The 19,666-nt window shown below is 41.8% G+C and overlaps 1 protein-coding gene, 1 long non-coding RNA gene and 1 pseudogene across 7 annotated transcripts in view; all 3 read right to left on the bottom strand.

Moving 5' to 3' along the window:
• The window catches only part of LOC124043698 (histone-lysine N-methyltransferase 2B-like), an 87,863-nt gene extending 82,420 nt beyond the window's left edge, over nt 1–5,443 (bottom strand). For all 5 annotated transcript variants that reach the window (XR_006840368.1, XR_006840367.1, XR_006840369.1 and 2 more), the window contains exon 1: nt 5,055–5,443. Coding sequence is in view for 2 of the 5 variants with exons in the window: in XM_046362563.1 (XP_046218519.1) it covers nt 5,055–5,354 (300 nt within the window). In the remaining 3 variants the exon portion in view is untranslated. The remainder of the gene's footprint in view (nt 1–5,054) is intronic.
• Nucleotides 5,444–7,156: 1,713 nt separating this feature from the next.
• LOC124043697 lies at nt 7,157–14,701 on the bottom strand (annotated as a pseudogene). The gene is made up of 5 exons (XR_006840366.1): nt 14,577–14,701; nt 12,946–13,109; nt 11,785–11,900; nt 11,078–11,221; nt 7,157–8,477 (listed from the first exon to the last, which is right to left on the bottom strand). The product of XR_006840366.1 is annotated as a zinc finger protein 717-like (transcript).
• Nucleotides 14,702–17,044: 2,343 nt separating this feature from the next.
• Nucleotides 17,045–19,408, bottom strand: LOC124042841. The gene is made up of 3 exons (XR_006840212.1): nt 17,929–19,408; nt 17,463–17,583; nt 17,045–17,310 (listed from the first exon to the last, which is right to left on the bottom strand). It is a non-coding gene; the product is annotated as an uncharacterized LOC124042841 (long non-coding RNA).
• Between the last annotated feature and the right edge of the window lie 258 nt (nt 19,409–19,666).

Here is a 19,666-nt window from a genome sequence, read left to right as displayed (position 1 = left end):
GGGCACAGACAACAGCACAACGGGCAAGAAGGTAGAGACAATAACACATCATGCAAAGCAGCCACAACTGTCAGTAAGTGTCTCCATGATTGAGTCATTGAAGAGATTGAGATAAAACTGTCAGGTTTTGCAGCTCGTTCCAGTCACTAGCTGCAGCGAATTGAAAAGAGGAGAGACCCAGGGATGTGTGTGCTTTGGGGACCATTAACAGAATGTGACTGGCAGAACGGGTGTTGTATATGGATGAGGGCGGCAGTAGATATCTCAGATAGGGGGGGGTTGAGGCCTAAAGGGTTTTATAAATAAGCATCAACCAGTGAGTCTTGCGACAGGTATACAGAGATGATCAGTTTACAGAGGAGTATAGAGTGCAATGATGTGTCCTATAAGGAGCATTGGTGGTAAATCTGATAGCCGAATGGTAAAGAACATCTAGCCGCTCGAGAGCACCCTTACCTGCCGATCTATAAATTACGTCTCTAATCTAGCATGGGTAGGATGGTCATCTGAATCTAGGTTAGTTTGGCAACTGGGGTGAAAAAGGAGCAATTACAATAGAGGAAAGAAAGTCTAGATTTAACTTTAGCCTGCAGCTTTGATATGTGCTGAGAGAAGGACAGTAGCCATACTCCCAAGTATTTGTATGAGATGACTACCTCAAGCTCTAAACCCTCAGAGGTAGTAATCACACCTGTGGGGAGAGGGGCATTCTTCTTACCAAACCACATGACCTTTGGTTCGGAGGTGTTCAAAACAAGGTTAAGGGCAGAGAAAGCTTGTTGGACACTAAGAAAGCTTTATTTTAGAGCATTTAACAGAAAATCCGGGGAGGTGAGTATAAAACTATCATGTGCATATAAAATGGACGAGAGAGCTTCCTGAGCTGTTGATGTGAATTGAGAAGAGCGTGGAGCCAAGGATCGAGCCTTGGAGTACTCCCTGGGTGACAGGCAGTGGCTGAGAAAGCAGATTTTCTGACTTTATACACTGCACTCTGAGAGAGGTAGTTAGCAAACCAGGTCAATGACCCCTTAGAGACACCAATACTCCTTAGCCGGCCTACAAGAATGGAATGGTCTACCATATCAAAAGCTTTGGGCAAGTCAATAAAAATATGTGCAGTCTTTAGACATAGTTTCAGGCTTTTATTCTGAAAAATGAGCGAGAAAGATCACATTGCGTCAGTGGATGGCTGGGTGCCAGCAGCGTTTTGCATGCGCCAACAGAGTGGAGCAGACATTTCTCCCTCTCTCCTATTGAAGAAGCTCCAGTCCGATTATATTGTAAAAACAACCTGAGGATTGATTATAAAAAAACGTTTGACATGTTTCTACAAACTTTACGGATACTATTTGGAATTTGTCTGCCCCGTCGTGACCGCTTTTTCCTGTGGATTTCTGAACATTACGTGCCAATCAAATGGAGGTATTTTGGATATTAAAATCATCTTTATGGAACAAAAGGAACATTTATTCTGTAACTGGGAGTCTCGTGAGTGCAAACATTCGAAGATCAAAGGTAAGCAATTAATTTTATTGCTTTTCTTGCGTGAGCAATTTACTTTGCTGCTAGCTGTTTGTAATGTTGTCTGCTGAGAGAAATGTCCTTACATAAACGCTTGGGTATGCTTTCGCCAAAAAGCTTTTTTGAAATCTGACACGCCAGGTGGATTAACAACAAGCTATGCTGTGTTTTGCTATATTGTACTTGTGATTTCATGAAAATTTAATATTTTTAGTAATTTAATTTGAATTTGGCTCTCTGCAATTCAGCGGATATTGACGAAAATGATCCCGCTAATGGGATGGGTGCGTCAAGAAGTTAAGGTAGCAGTGACACATCCATAACCTGAGTGTAAAGCAGATTTCGTACCAGAGAGAATACTATAGACATCAAGAAAGCCAATCAGTTGGTTATTGACAAGTTTTACAACACTTTTGATAAACAGGGAAAATAGAAATAGGCTTATAACAGTTATGATCAACTTGATCTCCCCATTGAAATAAAATGACAAACCGTGGCTGCCTTCCAAGCAATGGGAACCTCCCAGGAAAGGAGAGAGAGGTTAAAAAGGTCAGAGATAGGCTTGGCGATGATAGAGGCAGCAACCTTAAAGAAGAAATGGTCTAAACCATCTGTCCCAGAGGTTTTTTGGGAGTTTAAGGAGCTCCTTTAGCACCTTGGACTCAGTGACTGCCTGCAGGGAGAAATTTTGTAGCGGGGCAGGGGAAAAAGAGAAGCATCGGGGATAGTCGCATTAGAAGGGTTGGGAGATGAGGAAATGTTGGACGGGCAATGAGGCATGGCTGAGTCAAATAGGAATCCTGACACCACTTCATTGAGATTAAAGAGCTCAGCCATGTGCTGCTTGTCAGTAACAACCACATCATCAACATGAAGGAACATGGGCAGCTGAGGGCTTTAATTCTCCAAGTCTTTAACCGTTTCGCAGAACTTCTTGGGGTTAGAACCACAGAGAGAGAACGGCTCCTTAAAGTAACTAATTGTGGCCTTCCGGAAAGCCTGAGCACACTTATTTCTCATTTGCCTGAACGATAGCCAGTCAGCCCGAGTATGCATGTGCCGAGCCTTTCGCCAATGCAATTCTTGAAGTGTAGCAACTCTGCAAGATCACGGTCAAACCAAGGACTGAACCCGTTTTTAATTCTAATTTTCTTTATGGGGGTGTGTTTGTTAACAATACCACTGAAAATATTTAAAAAAGACGGTCCAAGTGTCTTCGACAGAGGGGACCAAGCTGATTCTATACCATTTTACAGAGTCCAGTTCATGAAGGAAGGCTTGCTCATTAATGTTCAGCAAGCATCTGACAAATGAAGACAGGTTGTTTCACTGAGCAGCTATTACAAACACATGCTGTAAAACAGTGATCACTAAGGTCATTATAGAAAACACCAGACTGATACCCGTCAGGATTATTTGTGAGGATAACATCGAGGAGAGCAGCCTTTTCTGGGTGTTTGGAGTCATACCTTGTGGGATTGGTAATAATCTGAGAAAGATTTAGGGAGTCCCATTGCTTTACGACTTCGTCAGGTGGTTAAGCATGTCCCAGTTTAGGTCACCTAGCAGGACAATTTCAGACTGTGTGTAAGGGGCCAGGAAAGAGCTTAGGGCAGGTAAGGTACAGGCCAGTCCTGATGGAGGACGATAGCACACAGCCAACAAAGAGCAATTTGAACGCTTAATGCTTAAAACCAGCAAATCAAATTGTTTTGGGACAGACTTGGTGGAGACAACCGAGCACTACAGGTGATCCTTGGTAAAAGATTGCGACTCCCCCCACCTTTGGAAGATCGTTCTTGTCGAAAAAGGTTATAATCAGAAAGGTTCACATCAGTATTCAAAACACTCTTCCTTAACCACGTCTCAGTAATGACCAACACATCTGGATTGGAGCTGTGAAACCACACTTTCAACTGATCCATTTCAGGTAATAACCTTGGTGTTAAAATGCAGAAAACTCAGGCTTTTCTGAGAGCAGAAATCAGTGAAGCAGATTTCTGACTTCTGCTCTGATTTGGGGATAGTAGATGGGCCAGGGTGAACATGCATATTTCCAGGTATCATCAACAGTAATGCAATCAAGGCATAGGAAAGGAAGAGCTCTGCAGTGCTGATTTATGACGTATAAATGTGCATCAGAAGTGAGGGAACAAACAGCCTGTCCCATGGTTGGGTAAATAAAAGTGTGTGTGTGCCAAAAGTGTGTGTGTGCTGGAGGTGAGCGAAAGTTTGGGAGAGAGAGTATGGTGGTGGTACCTGTACCAGACAGGGGGAGACAGTGAACAGATCACCAGGTGGATTCCAAGTAGCAATGCAGCAGGCAACGGGAGCAAGTGTCACACCCACTTGGGAGAAGCTCTTATTTCTCATGGCAGATTTCTTGTATTAAATGCCAGTGGTCTTTGAAGAGCAGGAGGGGGCTTCAAAAGAGTCTTGAAACACTCCTTGCCACTTGTTGGGCTCAAAGGCCTCAACCAACACCTTTCACTTCACACCTCAGTGCTAATTAAAGTTGCATCTGGTCTGTCCTAGCAAGCCTGGCAGCCTTAACTCAGCATTCAGTCCCCATAAAGTAAAATATATACTTGTAATGTACTTTATTTTTATTCTTTGCTTTCAAAATAGCATCAGACCAAACACTACTCACTCAGTTGCAGGTTGGATGGTGTCCTCAGGTCTCTGCCGTTTGTTTACTAGAGCACCCTCTGTAATGCTTGGAAAAAGAAAACCTTGGTAGCACTAATCTCGCCGGTTAATTAAGTTTCTAACTCCAACTCCAACCTTTTCTAAAAAAACATGTTAAAAAATGTGAGCGCTCACATGCAGCTATGTCTCTCTCACCACTCTTATGAATGCTTTGTCAATATGTGGCATTGTGTGTAGATTGATGGTAACAAAAACCATTGAATCGATTTTAGAATAAGGCTGTAACGTAACAAAACGTGGAAAAGTCAAGGGGTCTGACTACGAATGCACTGTAAATCTGAACACACCACCAGCGCTTTAAATTAATTTAATTATGCTTTCCTGTGGATAGTCTCACAATACTACCACCAAAAGGACCAATCGCACGGACAACTAGTACTCTAAAATGTAATTGCATTCAACATTCTGGCTTGTAGGTGTCATGGGAAGAAACTTTACAGATTAAAACTCATTTCTGCCAGACACAATTCAACGCCGGGTTTCCAGGCAAGCAGACAACAAGCTTGTATCCAGTTGCGGTGGCGTTTGCTACCGCAAATTTCACCATCTAAAATAAACGCTTGTCAAAGATCCTGGTAAATGTCAACCATGGATATGTTGTCACCATGTTACCTACTAGTTTGTCAACTTGCCACGGAGTAGTGGATTGGTAGCTAACGTTAGCAAGCGTCGAAGTTTCAACATTGTTATTGTTTAATTTAGATATAAAGCTACATAGCTAGCTAACGTTTACCAGCCCAGGTATGAACGTTATCGCGAACACTTGATTCTCAATATCACCTATATTACAGAAAGGGCTGTGAAACAGCTTGGAAACTCACCTCACTCTCGCTTGAGTAGAAACCCGCCTCGCTCTGGCGCCTATGTTTGTCAGCAATCCCGAGTAAGCGTAGCAGTGACGGGTCCTCGCACAACGTTAGTCCAATGTTGATTGACCTCGGGCCTCCAGTGATTACCTCTCCACCTTCCGAGTCCAATCGTCCCCGCTGCGGACGTTTCTCAGACCGTAGCCGAATACGAGATGTCCATGGCCGGCCCGGGAAACGAGACCGGGCCACGACCGGAGTGTTAAAGCCAGTCACATTAGCAGGATATGTTAACCCCCCCCCCGATTCCGCCATTATTCACTTGCTGCTGCTGCTGCTGCTGCTGTTACAACTACTACAACAACAACGACGAAGACGGTGGTGGTACGCTGTTGATTTGTGGTAAAACAAGATGGAAAGGCGCGAGATAGGAAGAAAATACCGTTGCATCATGGGAAAACGAGTTTGTTATATTTCATCATTCTGAGCGTCTGTGAATGTGAATGAGTACATACATAGATAGACAGCTTGTTTTATTCGTGTTTTATATATTATACAAAATAATTCAAATGAAATCAAATAAACATAAATTATAGTAAAATAATATCTACAAATGTTATTATTCAGTCCACTTACAGTAAATGTTTGTAACTTTTAGCCTTTTTCCCCTTCTGCCCACTTATTCCTCTCCTTTTGACCATAATATGTATGTATATACACTGAAAAAATATATAAACGCAACATGTAATGTGTTCGTTTCATGAGCTAAAATAAAAGATCCCAGAAATGGACCATATGCATAAAATGCTTATTTCTCTCAAATGTTTTGCACACATTTGTTTACATCCCTGTTGGTGACCATTTCTCCTTTGCCATGATAATCCATCCACCTGACGTGTATGACATATCAAGATGATTAAACAGCATTATCATTACACAGGTGCACCTTGTGCTGGGGACAATAAAAGGTCACTATAAAATGTGCAGTTTTGTCAGACAACACAGTGACACAGATGTCTTAAGTTTTGGGGGACCGTGCAATTGGCATACTAACTGCAAGAATGTCCACCAGAGCTGTTGCCAGAGAATGTAATGTTAATTTCTCTAACATAAGCCACCTCCTACGTAGTTTTAGAAAATTTGGCAGTACATCCAACCGGCCTCACAACCGCAGAAGTGTATGGCATTGTGTAAGCGGTTTGCTGATGTCAACGTCGTGAACAGTGCCCCATGGTGGCGGTGGGGTTATGGTATGGCAAGGCATCAGCTACGAACAACAAACACAATTGCATTTTATCAATGTCAATTTGAATGCACAAAACTACAATGACAAGAACCTGAGGCCCATTTTTTATATATCTGTGACCAACAGATGCATATCTGTATTCCCAGGAATGTGAAATCCAAAGATTAGGGCCAATTTAATATATTTAAATTGACTGATTTCCTCATATGAACTGCAACTCAGTAAAATCTTTGAAATTGGTACATGTTGCATTTATATTTCTTTATTCTTATTTTAAATGACAACCATAAGCAGTGAGCACAGCAATGATATAAAATACCCCCCCCCCCCCAAAAAAAAAAGATGTCTTTCCACCTCTCTCTGCACACCTTCTCCATGATGCTCATTTTCATTTGACTCACCACCTGCCAATATTCAGGAAGTATTTTTGGATGGTGACTTCTCCAAAGCATCCATCTCCTTCAGCAGCATCATCCCTATTTCTCCTATTTCTTTGCTGCTCCTCTCCATCTCCAGGCTGGCCTTGACCCATCCCTCCTTAACCAATTTCCTCTCCAATTAGCCAGGATCATCTCCAGCTCACGCTTTAGCTCGTTCAAGGTGTTATTCTCATCCTTACTCCCTTCTCCACTACAAGCGTTTGCTTTTGAGGCTGTTATTCTCTATTTTTTTGTCTTTCTTCCTCCTTGACCTCTCCTCATCTTTTCCCCTTTCTTTTTGGATTTCCTCCTCATTAGCTCCTTCTGACACAACAACCCCAAATGAATGGAAAAGATAAGCACAATACAATCTTATTCAGTGCTTATAGTTTCCATTAATTTCAGGGTGACATTTCCCATAACCTTAAATTCACATTGATTACAGACTGCAATTTAAATCACTCCTTAGTTTAATGCATTACTATTTCATTGTGGATGAAAAAAAGTACAATATCACCTGAATACAACAATGACATCCTTCACGGAACGATGGATTCTCCAGACCAATACAAATGTACATGATCAGAAGATGCCTTGACAGGAACAAACTAAATTATGAGTGGAATGGTACACCATAAAACCCATTGATTACCTACTAAAATCAATACTATAAGTTACAAAAACTTCTCACATTTGAGGCAACTCGTTAGACTAGCTCTAGATCCGTAATATCAATACAAAATTATATTTTTTTTAATGGTGTTGGCAATATGGAAACAAATAGATTCCCACTCTGGGGGGGGCAGTTGTAATTCACAATTATGTACACATCTGTATAAAGAGTTTTATACACAGTACATTTTGTTGTTTTTCTAAAAGCACTTTAAAATAACCACGGTGGGACCAATCAGGAACAATCTAATGATCCAAGTGCTTTTGTGTATGGTATGTCACATATTCCAAACCCCCATCTTGAACATACAAAAACCCACCCACATCAAGGCCTGTTTTACTCAAAATTATATTTTCAAAACCCTAAACCATTACATACATGTTTCATGATGATATTCCCTTTCCCGAGATTATCTCTTTTCTTTGTCTGTTGCCTCTTCTCCCTCAGTGTGTGTCTTCTGGTGTGCCTTTAGGTTGCTCTCCCGACTAAAGCACTTGCCGCAGGTGGGGCAGTTGTGTCGACCAGAGCTGTGAGCTCTGGCTATGTGGGCTTTGAGCTGCTCCAGCCGGGCATAGCTCTCTTCACACTCAGAGCAGGGGTGAGCCTTGCGAGGTTGAGGCGGCCGCCCATGCTTCTCCTTCTTGTGGGCCCGGAGAAGGGCAACAGAGGAGAAGGTGAGGTCACACTCAGCTTCAGGACAGGGAATTTGGAGCTCCTCCTTAGGGGGTCCCCCCCGGTCCTTTCCCTCTTTTTGCCACAGACTCCTCTCCCCCCTCCTCAGCTTCACCACTCTTCTCTCCGTTTGCTGCCTTAGACACTTTCTTGGGAGGTCGGCCACGTTTTTTGGCCGGGACATTTGCATCGCAATGCTGATCACCCGCAAAGTTCTCCTGATGCAGCACAAGATCCACCTCCGCCTCAAACCCGCGGCCACACTTGCCACAACGGTGAGTCTTGGTGTCATCATCCTCCTCTTCCAGTGGCTGGGGGTGCTGGGTGAGGCGGTGGGTGCGTAACTGGTTTCGGCCCCGGAATACCATGCCACATTCCTTGCACACACACTGCCACTTCTTGCACAGCTGTCGCCGGTGGACTGTCAACTATGAGAGACAGAAACAAAATTGTAAGAGGCTTAGGGCATCTTGAGGAAACAAACATGGGGACCAAGGCACCAATGGACAACAGAAGGCAGATGCACTACACAACACCTGCCTAGCCCCCCGGTTCTTTATCTTTATTGGGATTCCCATTAGCTGATGCCATGACCACAGCTAATATTGCTGGGGTCCTAATATCTCATGGACAGACTATGTAAACATAACTGGTACCATAGATCTGTCTGCATTCTATGGGATGCGTAAGATAATAAGAAGCATTAATACATTCTGGGTCTTGTGTTTTTGTCACTAGTAATTTGGACACATCAGGATTGGGCAAAGGCAGTGCTTAACTCTGATACTCATGGGAATTGGCCTATATGGACAGGGCTAAATTGAAATGTTTCTTACAGAAGAAATAAAAAGTTATGGGGAAATTATTCGACCAAAGCTGATAACAATTCAAGACTGAATCCAAACATTACACCTGATTTTTGTGCAGTTTACATTTACTGTACTTTTCACTGCATTTGTTAATAACAAAATCTGAAAACACTCTGGATATATTCAGTAACATAAGAATATTTCTGAAAAACGTGGGGTAGGTGCAATATGTTTTTATTTATTTGTTTTTTTTACAATGGTTTGACAGAGTAATAACTGCAGTCTACAAGTGGCCACGTGCACAGTTCCTAAGTCATTTCAAGCAGTTTGAAGAGACTCAAATCCTATTTTTTTGCATATCCGATTCAAATCTGTTATTTTTCCTGTAGTGTGAACAGCCAAAGGCCACATTGAAGTCAGATACAAATCCGATACCTGGCCATGCGACTTGTGACTGAACGGTCAAATCTGATTTTTTTTGCCCTCAGGTGGTTTTTCAAACTGTTATTTGCCCTCTCTATTGCGTTTGACAAGAACATGGAGGTTGTAGCTAACTAGCTTGTTAATTGTTTACAAACAAAATGAGTGAATGTGCTAGAAAGCTAAACAGCTACCTAGCTATAGCTGACTGCTGTGACTAGCCAAAAATTACTCCTTTTGAAAGTTGGATCATCTTATAATTTGAGGCTTTAAAAAGTCTTCTTACACTATGATTTTGAACATTCAAAGCAACCGGGAAAAGTTCCATGGCAGGCATTATTGCTACATAACTTCTGAGTGATAGGAAGCACGAGCACCACCACCAATCAGCCTACACCACTGTACATACATACACCGGTTGTTACTATGGACAAGCAGAGCCATGACAGAAAATGACTGATGTCTGAACACATATGTCTGATTTAGTCACTTGTAACTTCCTGTTTGGACAGTCAGTATTCCAAAACGGAATTTGAAAAACAAAACTTATTTGAGCATATTTGGCCTGCAGTGTGCACAAGGCTAAAGAAGAGTCTTCAAATATAAGGTGCTTTATTGAGCTGAGCACACTTGTAGTTGTTTGGAACAGCCCTGAATCCCCACCATCGCACAATTACTGTTGTTTAAACAATCCAAAAATGGCCCATTTTAAATCATTTGAAAGCTTGTTTTATTTCCAACATGTATTTTTTATGTAACCTTTATTTAACTAGGCAAGTCAGTAAAGAACAAATTCTTATTTACAATGACGGCCTAACAGGGAACAGTGGGTTAACTGTCTTATTCAGGGGAAGAACAACAGATTTTTACCTTGTCAGCTCGGGGATTCGATCCAGCAACATTTCAGTTACTGGCCCAACGCTCTAACCACTAGGCTACCTGCCCCCTAAGTTATAAAATATGTGTCTGGCAATTCAGCGAAACAGATCAGAATTTTGGTACGCATAGAAAGGAGTCATGAGTGCCTTCAGATGCATGTTCTGCAGTGAATTTTCTTCACAATAGACAAAGATAGGCTCCTTCTGTTCAGAACAACTCAGGTTGAAACCATGTCATCTTGTAACTGTACATAAAACAGTGATTACAAACATTGACACTGTATATGACATGAGTATTGTGATATGGAAATGTGATATGCACATTTGGACTCAAAGGTGTTTGGCCTGCTTGTATGACATCAAAGTGGTATTTATTTTAATCTTCAAGGTCTCATCTTTCAAAATACATTGAGTCTTCTTCATATTTACAGAATTCCCTCAAACAACAACACAAATCTGCAAAAGTTACCCAATTAGCAGGAAGGACGGGGGCAACTTCTTGCCGCGTGCGGTGCTGATGTTCAGAAAAGCTGTCAGTCAAAAGCCATACAGCACTGTAAATGAAGCGCAGAGCCTGAGCTCTGATGTCATTTATAGCTAATCAGTGCCCAAATCTGCCATTTTCAACCCGAGTACGGGTATAAAGGGTTAAACGACTTTGCTTCAACGGATGATAAACACAGGTGAAAATATCAGAAGGTAGGGCTTTGGCTAAGAGTGTCCTTTTGCGAGGGTGGAGATGTCGCAAACTGGAAATCTCAACTTCTTACACGTTTACCCCCAAAACCTAATCGAGCGTCTGACCAAATTTGGAACGATTTTAGTTCTGGGTTAACCAAGATTACTGTGGTCCTTTCACACGACTAAAAGTCATTAGAGACAAAAGACCTTACAACTTTCATTGAAAGACCGTTGTCTCACCTCAGAGAAGGTCCGGAAGCTTCCCTGGCAGTGGGGGCAGCGGAAGGGCTTGTCTTCCAGTCTGTGTGAGGTCTGGTGCTGTGTCAGCTCCTCAGAGGAGGAGTAGGTACGATCGCACACATAACAGGTGAACAGCGTATCGGTCTGCCAAATAACACAAAACAGCAATTAAGTGTTAGAAGTCATGTACATCATTATATATTATGTGCATACAGGGCTACAGCATCCTGCTGCTAAGCTGTGTGCTTTGCAGCTCCGGAGTGAAGTTTCCCATAGGTACAATCAGCCCCCCTGCCCTCCCCAACTGTTATTTGACCCTGCTGGTCATCTATGAACCATGTTCCACCATCTTGGCCATGTTCTGTTAATCTCCACCTGGCACAGCCAGAAGAGGACTGGCCACCCCTCATAGCCTGGTTCCTCTCTAGGTTTCTTCCTAGGTTCTGGCCTTTCTATGGAGCTTATCCTAGCCACCGTGTTTCTACACCTGCATTGCTTGCTGTTTGGGGTTTTATGCTGGGTTTCTGTACAGCACTATGTGACAAAAGCTGTAAGAAGGGCTTTATAAATACATTTGATTGAAATTTGATTGAATTCTAAACTTAAGCATTACTAAAGAAAATCTTAAATTGCCCAAGATCAGCATCTAGGGACAATTTCACCCTACTCCTGCAATGCATCTTGAATTTCTTTTATCCATTCCGTACCTGTTGGAGCGACTGCTTGTATTCCTCACGATGGTTCTTCCTCATGTGCCTCTCCTTGGCCTTGGCATTACAAAACGTAATGAAGCATTGAAAACACTGTAGGCTGTCATGCTGATCTGCAATAAAAGGAGAGGAAATTCAAACACATAAACAACTATTTTAAATCAAAATCAAACGCTCCCTAAAACACTTCTGTGAGCAGGCCTTTAAATCGACCTGGCCCGGGTATCCTGGAAGGATATTGACCTCATCCTGTCAGTAGAGGAAGCCTGGTTGTTCTTTAAAAGTAATTTCCTCACCATCTTAAATAAGCCTGCCCCTTTCAAAAATGTAGAACTAAGAACAGATATAGACCTTGGTTCACTCCAAACCTGACTGCCCTTGACCAACACAAAAACATCCTGTGGCGGACTGCTCTAGCATTGAATAGTCCCCACGATATGCAACTTTTCACTAACTAATACACACAGTCAGTTAGGAAAGCAAAGGCTAGCTTTTTAAAACAGAAATGTGCATCCTGTTTCTCTAACTCCAAGAGTTCTGGGACACTGTAAAGTCCATGGAGAACAAGAGCACTTCCTCCCAGCTGCCCACTGCACTGAGGCTAGGAAACACTGTCACCACCGATAAATCCACAATAATCGAGAATTCATTTCCTTTCCTTACAGTTCTCTGCCGCCAATGCCTGGAACGATTTGCAAAAATCGCTTAAGGTGGAGACATATCTCCCTCACTAACTTTAAGCATCAGCTATCCGAGCAGCTTACCGATTGCTGCAGCTGTACACAGCCCATCTGTAAATAGCCCATCCAACTACCTACCTCATCCCCATATTGTATTTATTTACTTTTTTTGCACACCAGTATTTCTACTTGGACATCATCATCTGCACATCTATCACTCCAGTGTTAATTTGCTAAATTGTAATTACTTCGCTACTATTGGCCTATTTATTGCCTGACCTCCTTACTCCATTTGCACACACTGTATATAGATTTTTCTATTGTGTTATTGACTGTACTTTTGTTTATCCCATGTGTTCTCCCACCAAGTCTTGGCCAGGTCGCAGTTGCAAATTAGAACTTGTTCTCAACTGGCCTACCTGGTTAAATAAAGGTGAGGGAGGAAAAATATAAAAGATATACACAAATGTGTGCTTACAGGGTTGGATAGCAGGAACAGTCTGTGGCTTGATGGTGGACGCTGTGGCACTGGTCATCACCTCTTCCCCCAAAACGACCTGCTCTATGTCCAACATAACATTACCCAACTCCATCGACGTCTGAATCCACCCAGCAATGCAAACACAAGTTTACATCATCGGGCTGTAACACAAATACAGGCATCATCGGATGTGGGAATGAATTCCTATTTGCAGCATTGTCTTATTTTTCTCACGTTAATTGGCAAATAATAGCAAGACAATGTGAACCTGTGTGTATGTTTCGATAACTAACGTTAATTAGGTAACGTAGCGAGCAACAACCAACAAAATGCGCCGTGGATCAAATGATTGAGGAACTTGATGAATGATTATTTAGCACGCTAACTAGTTAGGAAGGAAGGCTGGCGGGCTTAGCCTTTGCCACTAGATACGTTTTACAGAACAGAAAAATGTATTGATAACCACACAGAAAAACAACAAATATAAGAAAGCAAATAACGTTATATATTTAGCCAGGCAATGCAGACAACGGGGGGGGGGGATTTCAAACTGGAACAAAAGCAGACATTTTCCCCCAAAAAATATAAAATATCATTAGCTATATTGTTGCACTAGGTTTTCATGCAGATTTATTTATATAATTTGGGATTGCACACTCAAATCCAAGGCAAAAATCAATGTAAACATTTATACGTAGCTAGCTAGTTAGCTTCAACCGTTCCTTACCCAGTGTCCAATGAAATGAAGACTTTGTGTGAACTCTTGACCTACATCACGTGACACTGGATTATACGGATTTGGCAATCACTGCTAGTTGAGACTTTGTGGGAGAAAACACACTTAATATCCAAATTGCCTCGATTTGTCTATGCATATTCATGACATGAGGCAAGTAAGCATAGCGTCTCTATTGAATACAGGCATTTGAAGTCAACGAATATTCAAAACGAGATTAAAATAATGCGATGTATCGTGGTAGCCAGGTGGTACACGCAGGATTTGTTCATTCTGCAGAACAGCAATGTTGGCATATATGCCTACAGGAGGGAGCTGTTGAGGATAGATGGTTTATCGGTGACTGTTGCCTACTCATTTGTCTTAAAGCAACTACCTCATGTCCTCTCTTTGAGGCGTTGTTTTTAATTGCTTGAGCCAAATACATGCTTTTGGTTGTACTCAATCTCTGACACTGGCACTTCTATTTCAGTCTTTTTTTCCCTCTTAGCAGTTTTGAGTTGCGACCTTAAATTCCCCACGCGCTTTAAATGAATGATTTTGACCATATATGATTCATTAGGGGAATTTCGAAACGTAAATAGCCAAGGTCTTGCACCGAGTATTGAGGCTGAGAAGAATTGGTATTTATCAATGTTTATTTCCAACAGGTGTGCTTATATTGTTTGATAAATCACACTTTTTATGCACTGGAGCATTCTAAATTAAGTTTAAGTAGTATTTTAGAATCATTTCTATACAATATTGATAAATGAGGCCCCTGTACATGTATATAGATTATTATCGTAACAAATGCACTGATGTGGTTAGGTCCGGTGCAACCTTGGTTTTAGAAATTGGGGGACATAACAAAAAAATGTATACAGTCTAATAAACACTCCAAACAGCCTACCTGGCCGCTCCGAGGCGTCCGCGTGGTCCTAAAGCATGCAGGGGTCTGGTTTTGTATCACAACCTATGATAAAATAGGAGGGACAAAAACCCAATTTCAGAATGGGGGGTGTCATGCCAAATAATGTCCCCCGGCCAAATAGTGTTTTCCTCTACGTCACAATGAGATTCGATAAACTATTAGCGTCCGTTGCTATATCAACGCTGTGACGACCTAATGATTAGAATTTTGAAAATCATGACGGCCTAAATGATGTTATTTTATCATCGCTATGCAAACAAGGCTGATTTCCGCTGTATAAACAAGTTTTGTTTAGCTAGTAAAATTAAAACATTAATTGGAACTACTTTTGGGTACCTTGTTAACATTACATGAATCTTAAACGTTTCGGAAATGATACTGAAAACATGTAATCTGCTTGACACATTAAAGTTACTTACCTTACAGTTCAAGAAGTCAGCTAATTTCTAATCCATTCATATGCGAATCCATTTGATTCATACACTGGCTTGTCTAGCTGTCATGTTTTTAGTTTAACCTGCCCTTCCCTTATCTACACTGAAATAATCTCAAATCAAATGTTATTTGTCACATACACATGGTTAGCAGATGTTAATGCGAGTGTAGTGAAATGCATGTGCTTCTAGTTCCAACCACGCAGTAATATCTAACAAGTAGTCTAACTATTTTACAACAACTACCTTATACACACAAGTGTAAAGGAATGAATAAGAATATGTACATAAAAATATATGGATGAGCGATGGCCGAACGGCATAGGCAAGATGCAGTAGATGGTATAGAGTAAAGTATGTACATATGAGATGAGTAATGTAGGGTATGTAAACATTATATAAAGTGGCATTGTTTAAAGTGGCTAGTGATACATTTATTACATCCCATTTGTTATTATTAAAGTGGCTAGAGATTTGAGTCAGTATGTTGGCAACAGCCACTCAATGTTAGTGATGGTTGTTTAACAGTCTGATGGCCTTGAGACAGAAGCTGTTTTTCAGTCTCTCGGTCCCAGCTTTGATGCACCTGTACTGACCTCGCCTTCTGGATAGCGGGGTGAACAGGCAGTGGCTCGGGTGGTTGTTGTCTTTGATGAGTGGTTTTGGTGACAAGCCAAAAACACTCAAATTTCATCAGCCTCCTGAGATTGAAGTAGCGCTGCTGTTCCTTATTCATCACGCTGTCTGTGTGGGTGGACCAATTCAGTTTGTCTGCGATGTGTACGCCGAGGAAGTTAAAACTTTCCACCTTCTCCACTACTGTCCCATCGATGTGGATAGGGGGCTGCTCCCTCTGCTGTTCCCTGAAGTCCATGATCATCTCCTTTGTTTTGTTGACATTGAGTGTGAAGTTATTTTCCTGACACCACACTCCGAGGGCCCTCACCTCCTCCCTGTAGGCCGCCTCGTCGTTGTTGGTAATCAAGCCTACCATTGTAGTGTTGTCTGCAAACTTGATGATTAAGTTGGAGGCGTGCATGGCCATGCAGTCATGGGTGAACAGGGAGTACAGGAGAGGGCTGTGAACGTACCCTTGTTGGGTCCCACTGTTGAGGATCAGCGGGGTGGATATTTTGTTTCCTACCCTTACCACCTGGGGGCAGCCCGTCAGGAAGTCCAGGACCCAGTTGCACAGGGCGGGGACGAGACCCAGGGTCTTGAGCTTGATGACGAGTTTGGAGGGTACTATGGTGTTAAATGCTGAGCTGTAGTCGATGAACAGCATTCTTACATAGGTATTCCTCTTGTCTGGATGGGTTAGGGCAGTGTGCAGTGTGACTGCTATTGCTTCATCTGTGGACCTATTGGGGCAGTAAGCAAATTGGAGTGGGTCTAGGGTGTCAGGTAGGGTGGAGGTAATATGGTCCTTGACTAGTCTCTCAAAGCACTTCATGATGACAGAAGTGAGTACTACGGGGCGATAGTCATTTAGCTCAGTTACCTTAGCTTTCTTGGGAACAGGAACAATGGTGGCCCTCTTGAAGCATGTGGGAACAGCAGACTGGGATAAGGATTGACTGAATATGTCCGTAAACACATCAGCCAGCTTGTCTGCGCATGCTCTGAGGACGCGGCTAGTGATGTTGTATGGGATGGCAGCCTTGCGAGGGTTAACACGTTTAAATGTTTTACTCATGTTGGCTTAGCTTGTTTAATTGCCTTGCGGAGGGAATAGCTACACTGTTTGTATTCGGTCATGTTTCTGGTCACCTTGTTTTATATATGTATCTATTGTAATCTAATTTCAGTAGTCCTTTTATGATTATTTGTTTTCTATCTCGCGTAGCTCATTAGTACACCCTTGTGGTTGAATATATATGTATCTATTGTAGGTCCTTGGATACAACAATGAATGTGGAGCAAATAAATACAAACAAAAGATAACTTACAATAATGAACACCTTGTGAAACAGCTGTAAAAACCAAACTGGCAATATTTAAGATTTTAATACATGAACTTTGATAGCCAGTCTCAGAAGGGGAGCTTGAAGAGAGAGACTGCAAAGTCCAGGCACTGCTGCTCTCTTTGTTCTGAGTGTTTGCAGTGCAGTGTTTTTAGTTATCTCACATATTATGTGCCTGGTATGAGAGCAAGAAAACTTTCTTAGCAGATAATGAGAACAGTAGCTGTAGATTATGTAATGAAAAGTTGGAGGGTGGTTGGTAATGGATGACATCAGTTGGATCCATGTCTGGGTGTTGGGCAGAACCCCTAGTTCCTGGAGAACAGGAGCAGAGTTAAAGGGAACAGGGTAGGATACAAAGAAGTAAACAAGCAAACACACATTACTGTGAGAAAATTTCATGGATTAGTGCAGTGTTATAAATGGGAGATATGTACTTTTCATCACTTTTGGAAGGTATAGCCTACCTCAAGCTGGTCCCCCACCAACTGACCTGAACTCACTGGTTCTGGTGGATGGGATACCTCCTGGGGGGCAGGTGTTGAAGATGTCCACCATCGTCTTGAAGGTGGCCTTGTTAGTCTCATCCTTGATGGGTATCATACATAACAAAAATCTCATTTTGGTTCCAAGCACCTTTTTTAATTGGTTACAGAAGAGAAATTATAGTTAAGCACGTACTCTTCTTTTACTGAAGAGTACGTGCTTAATGGGTATTGCCTCCACCCACTTGGTAGTGATCAGTCGCTGTCAGACACCAGCTGTTGCCATTCCTGGATTACTTTATTCTTACCCATATCTGTGTCATACCATATGCAGATTTTCATATTTGTAAGGACACACACACACACTATAATTTTTACTTGCTGTGGTCAAATAACGCAATCATTACAAAACAACTTATCAGGGCAAAATTTTAATTGGGACACTTACAGATCATGTGCCATGGTGAAACAACTTTGATTAGCCTCAACTCCGGCGCCACAGTCTTCACCCTCTCAAACTTCTGGCAGGCTAGACAGGGTACTGAACTTTATGCAAAAAGTGACAAATTGAAACATTGTGTGCTCTCTAATATGACATTAATTGAAATCATAATATTTCATATATAATAGAATGTGATTAATAAACAGAAGGTTATTTCACTTTCCCAGCTGTACACATCCTTGACAATTCCTCGTCAGAAGAAGCATAGGTTGATTTTGGCAATCATGCCCTTCCCTCTGAAATGGCCAGCATGCATCTCGGTCAGCATGGCCTCCTTCTCCTCCTTAGTAAAAATCACCCTCTTGTGTGACTGGCCATCCTTTCCCCGTAGGTAGATGTGATTTTTGTTGGAAGAAGAGTTGTTGAAATACTCAAGTCTAAGTACATTTGCTCTGTGTCTGTCTGTCTCTCACTTTCATCCTCCCCCATGTCTGTCTAGCAAAGACACCTAGTTAAGGACTTGTAATTACCATAATTGCTTACACCTATCCATTTGATTGATCAGGTTTAATTTGTAGCTAGATACCTCAATATGACAGACATACAACTATATCAGTGGAGGCTGCTGAGGGGAGGGCAGCTCATAATAATGGCTGGAATGAAGTCAATTGTATGGCATCAACCACATGGAGACCACGCGTTGGATACCATTCCATTTAATCCATATTATGAGCCATCCTCTCCTCAGCAGCCTCCGCTCCACTGAACTAAATGTATAGTTAGTAATTAGCTAACGTTAGATTGAAAACGGTTGTTGAAAAATGGTTATATATAGCTAAATCCGTCCAGTTATCTAATAGAAGTTAACTGTTTAAAGTTACTCTGAATTGTGAATTTCTCTGAATGTTGCGCCTCTTGTCGAGATCAGTGGTGTCATCATAGTACTTCTCCTGGTTAGAAAGATAAAATAAAATCTCCTCGAGGGATGCCATTAAAGTGCAAGCTAACGTCACATACAAACAGAAAGCTGCAATTAACAGTTACAGTAGCTTGCTTGCTAGCTAGCTAACGTTAGCTAAATAAAACTGTCAGGCTAGCCAGCTGGCTAGCTTACTAGGCAGGCTGAGGTATATAAATACAGTAACGTGAATCTAAAAACATCTTAAATTATTTATTCCTATTTGTACTTGTATAATGACAAATATACGGTAAAGAAAGTGTTCTCTTTCCAGTCTTTTCGGTCCTCTGAAGCAGCAAGTAGTCAGCAGGTTGTCATCGTTAAAAACACCGTCCTTGGAGAGAAATTCTGAGGTAATAATTTTGCGTGGACTGAGCGAGCGATTTTGTTGTGAAATAGAACTAGAACTGCCTGCATCCTCCTTCCTTTGCGACCGATACGAGGTCAAATAGAGCCAAGCAACCAGCATAGCAACGGACGCTTTGGTTCATTACGTTCCGGTCAGAATGTAGCAAGTTCTCGCAACAGCCCTAGCAACAGAAGCTAGAACTCATCGAATCCCATTGTGACGTTGAGGGGGACACTATTTGTCATGATAAGCCCCCGTCCCCAGTGAAAGTTGTGCCCCTGGGTTACATTATATTATATAGCCTGTGTATGTTACACAAATTCACAATGGGATTCACAATGGAAAAACAATTAAATCTAAAAAATATATTTAATTATTACTCATAGAATTTCACACATTTTGAACATACAGTGCCTTCTGAAAGTATTCAATCCTGT

Source organism: Oncorhynchus gorbuscha, linkage group LG09 (assembly GCF_021184085.1).
Source record: "Oncorhynchus gorbuscha isolate QuinsamMale2020 ecotype Even-year linkage group LG09, OgorEven_v1.0, whole genome shotgun sequence".
NCBI classification, from domain to species: domain Eukaryota; kingdom Metazoa; phylum Chordata; class Actinopteri; order Salmoniformes; family Salmonidae; genus Oncorhynchus; species Oncorhynchus gorbuscha.
This window is presented reverse-complemented; position numbering and strand designations above follow the sequence as displayed.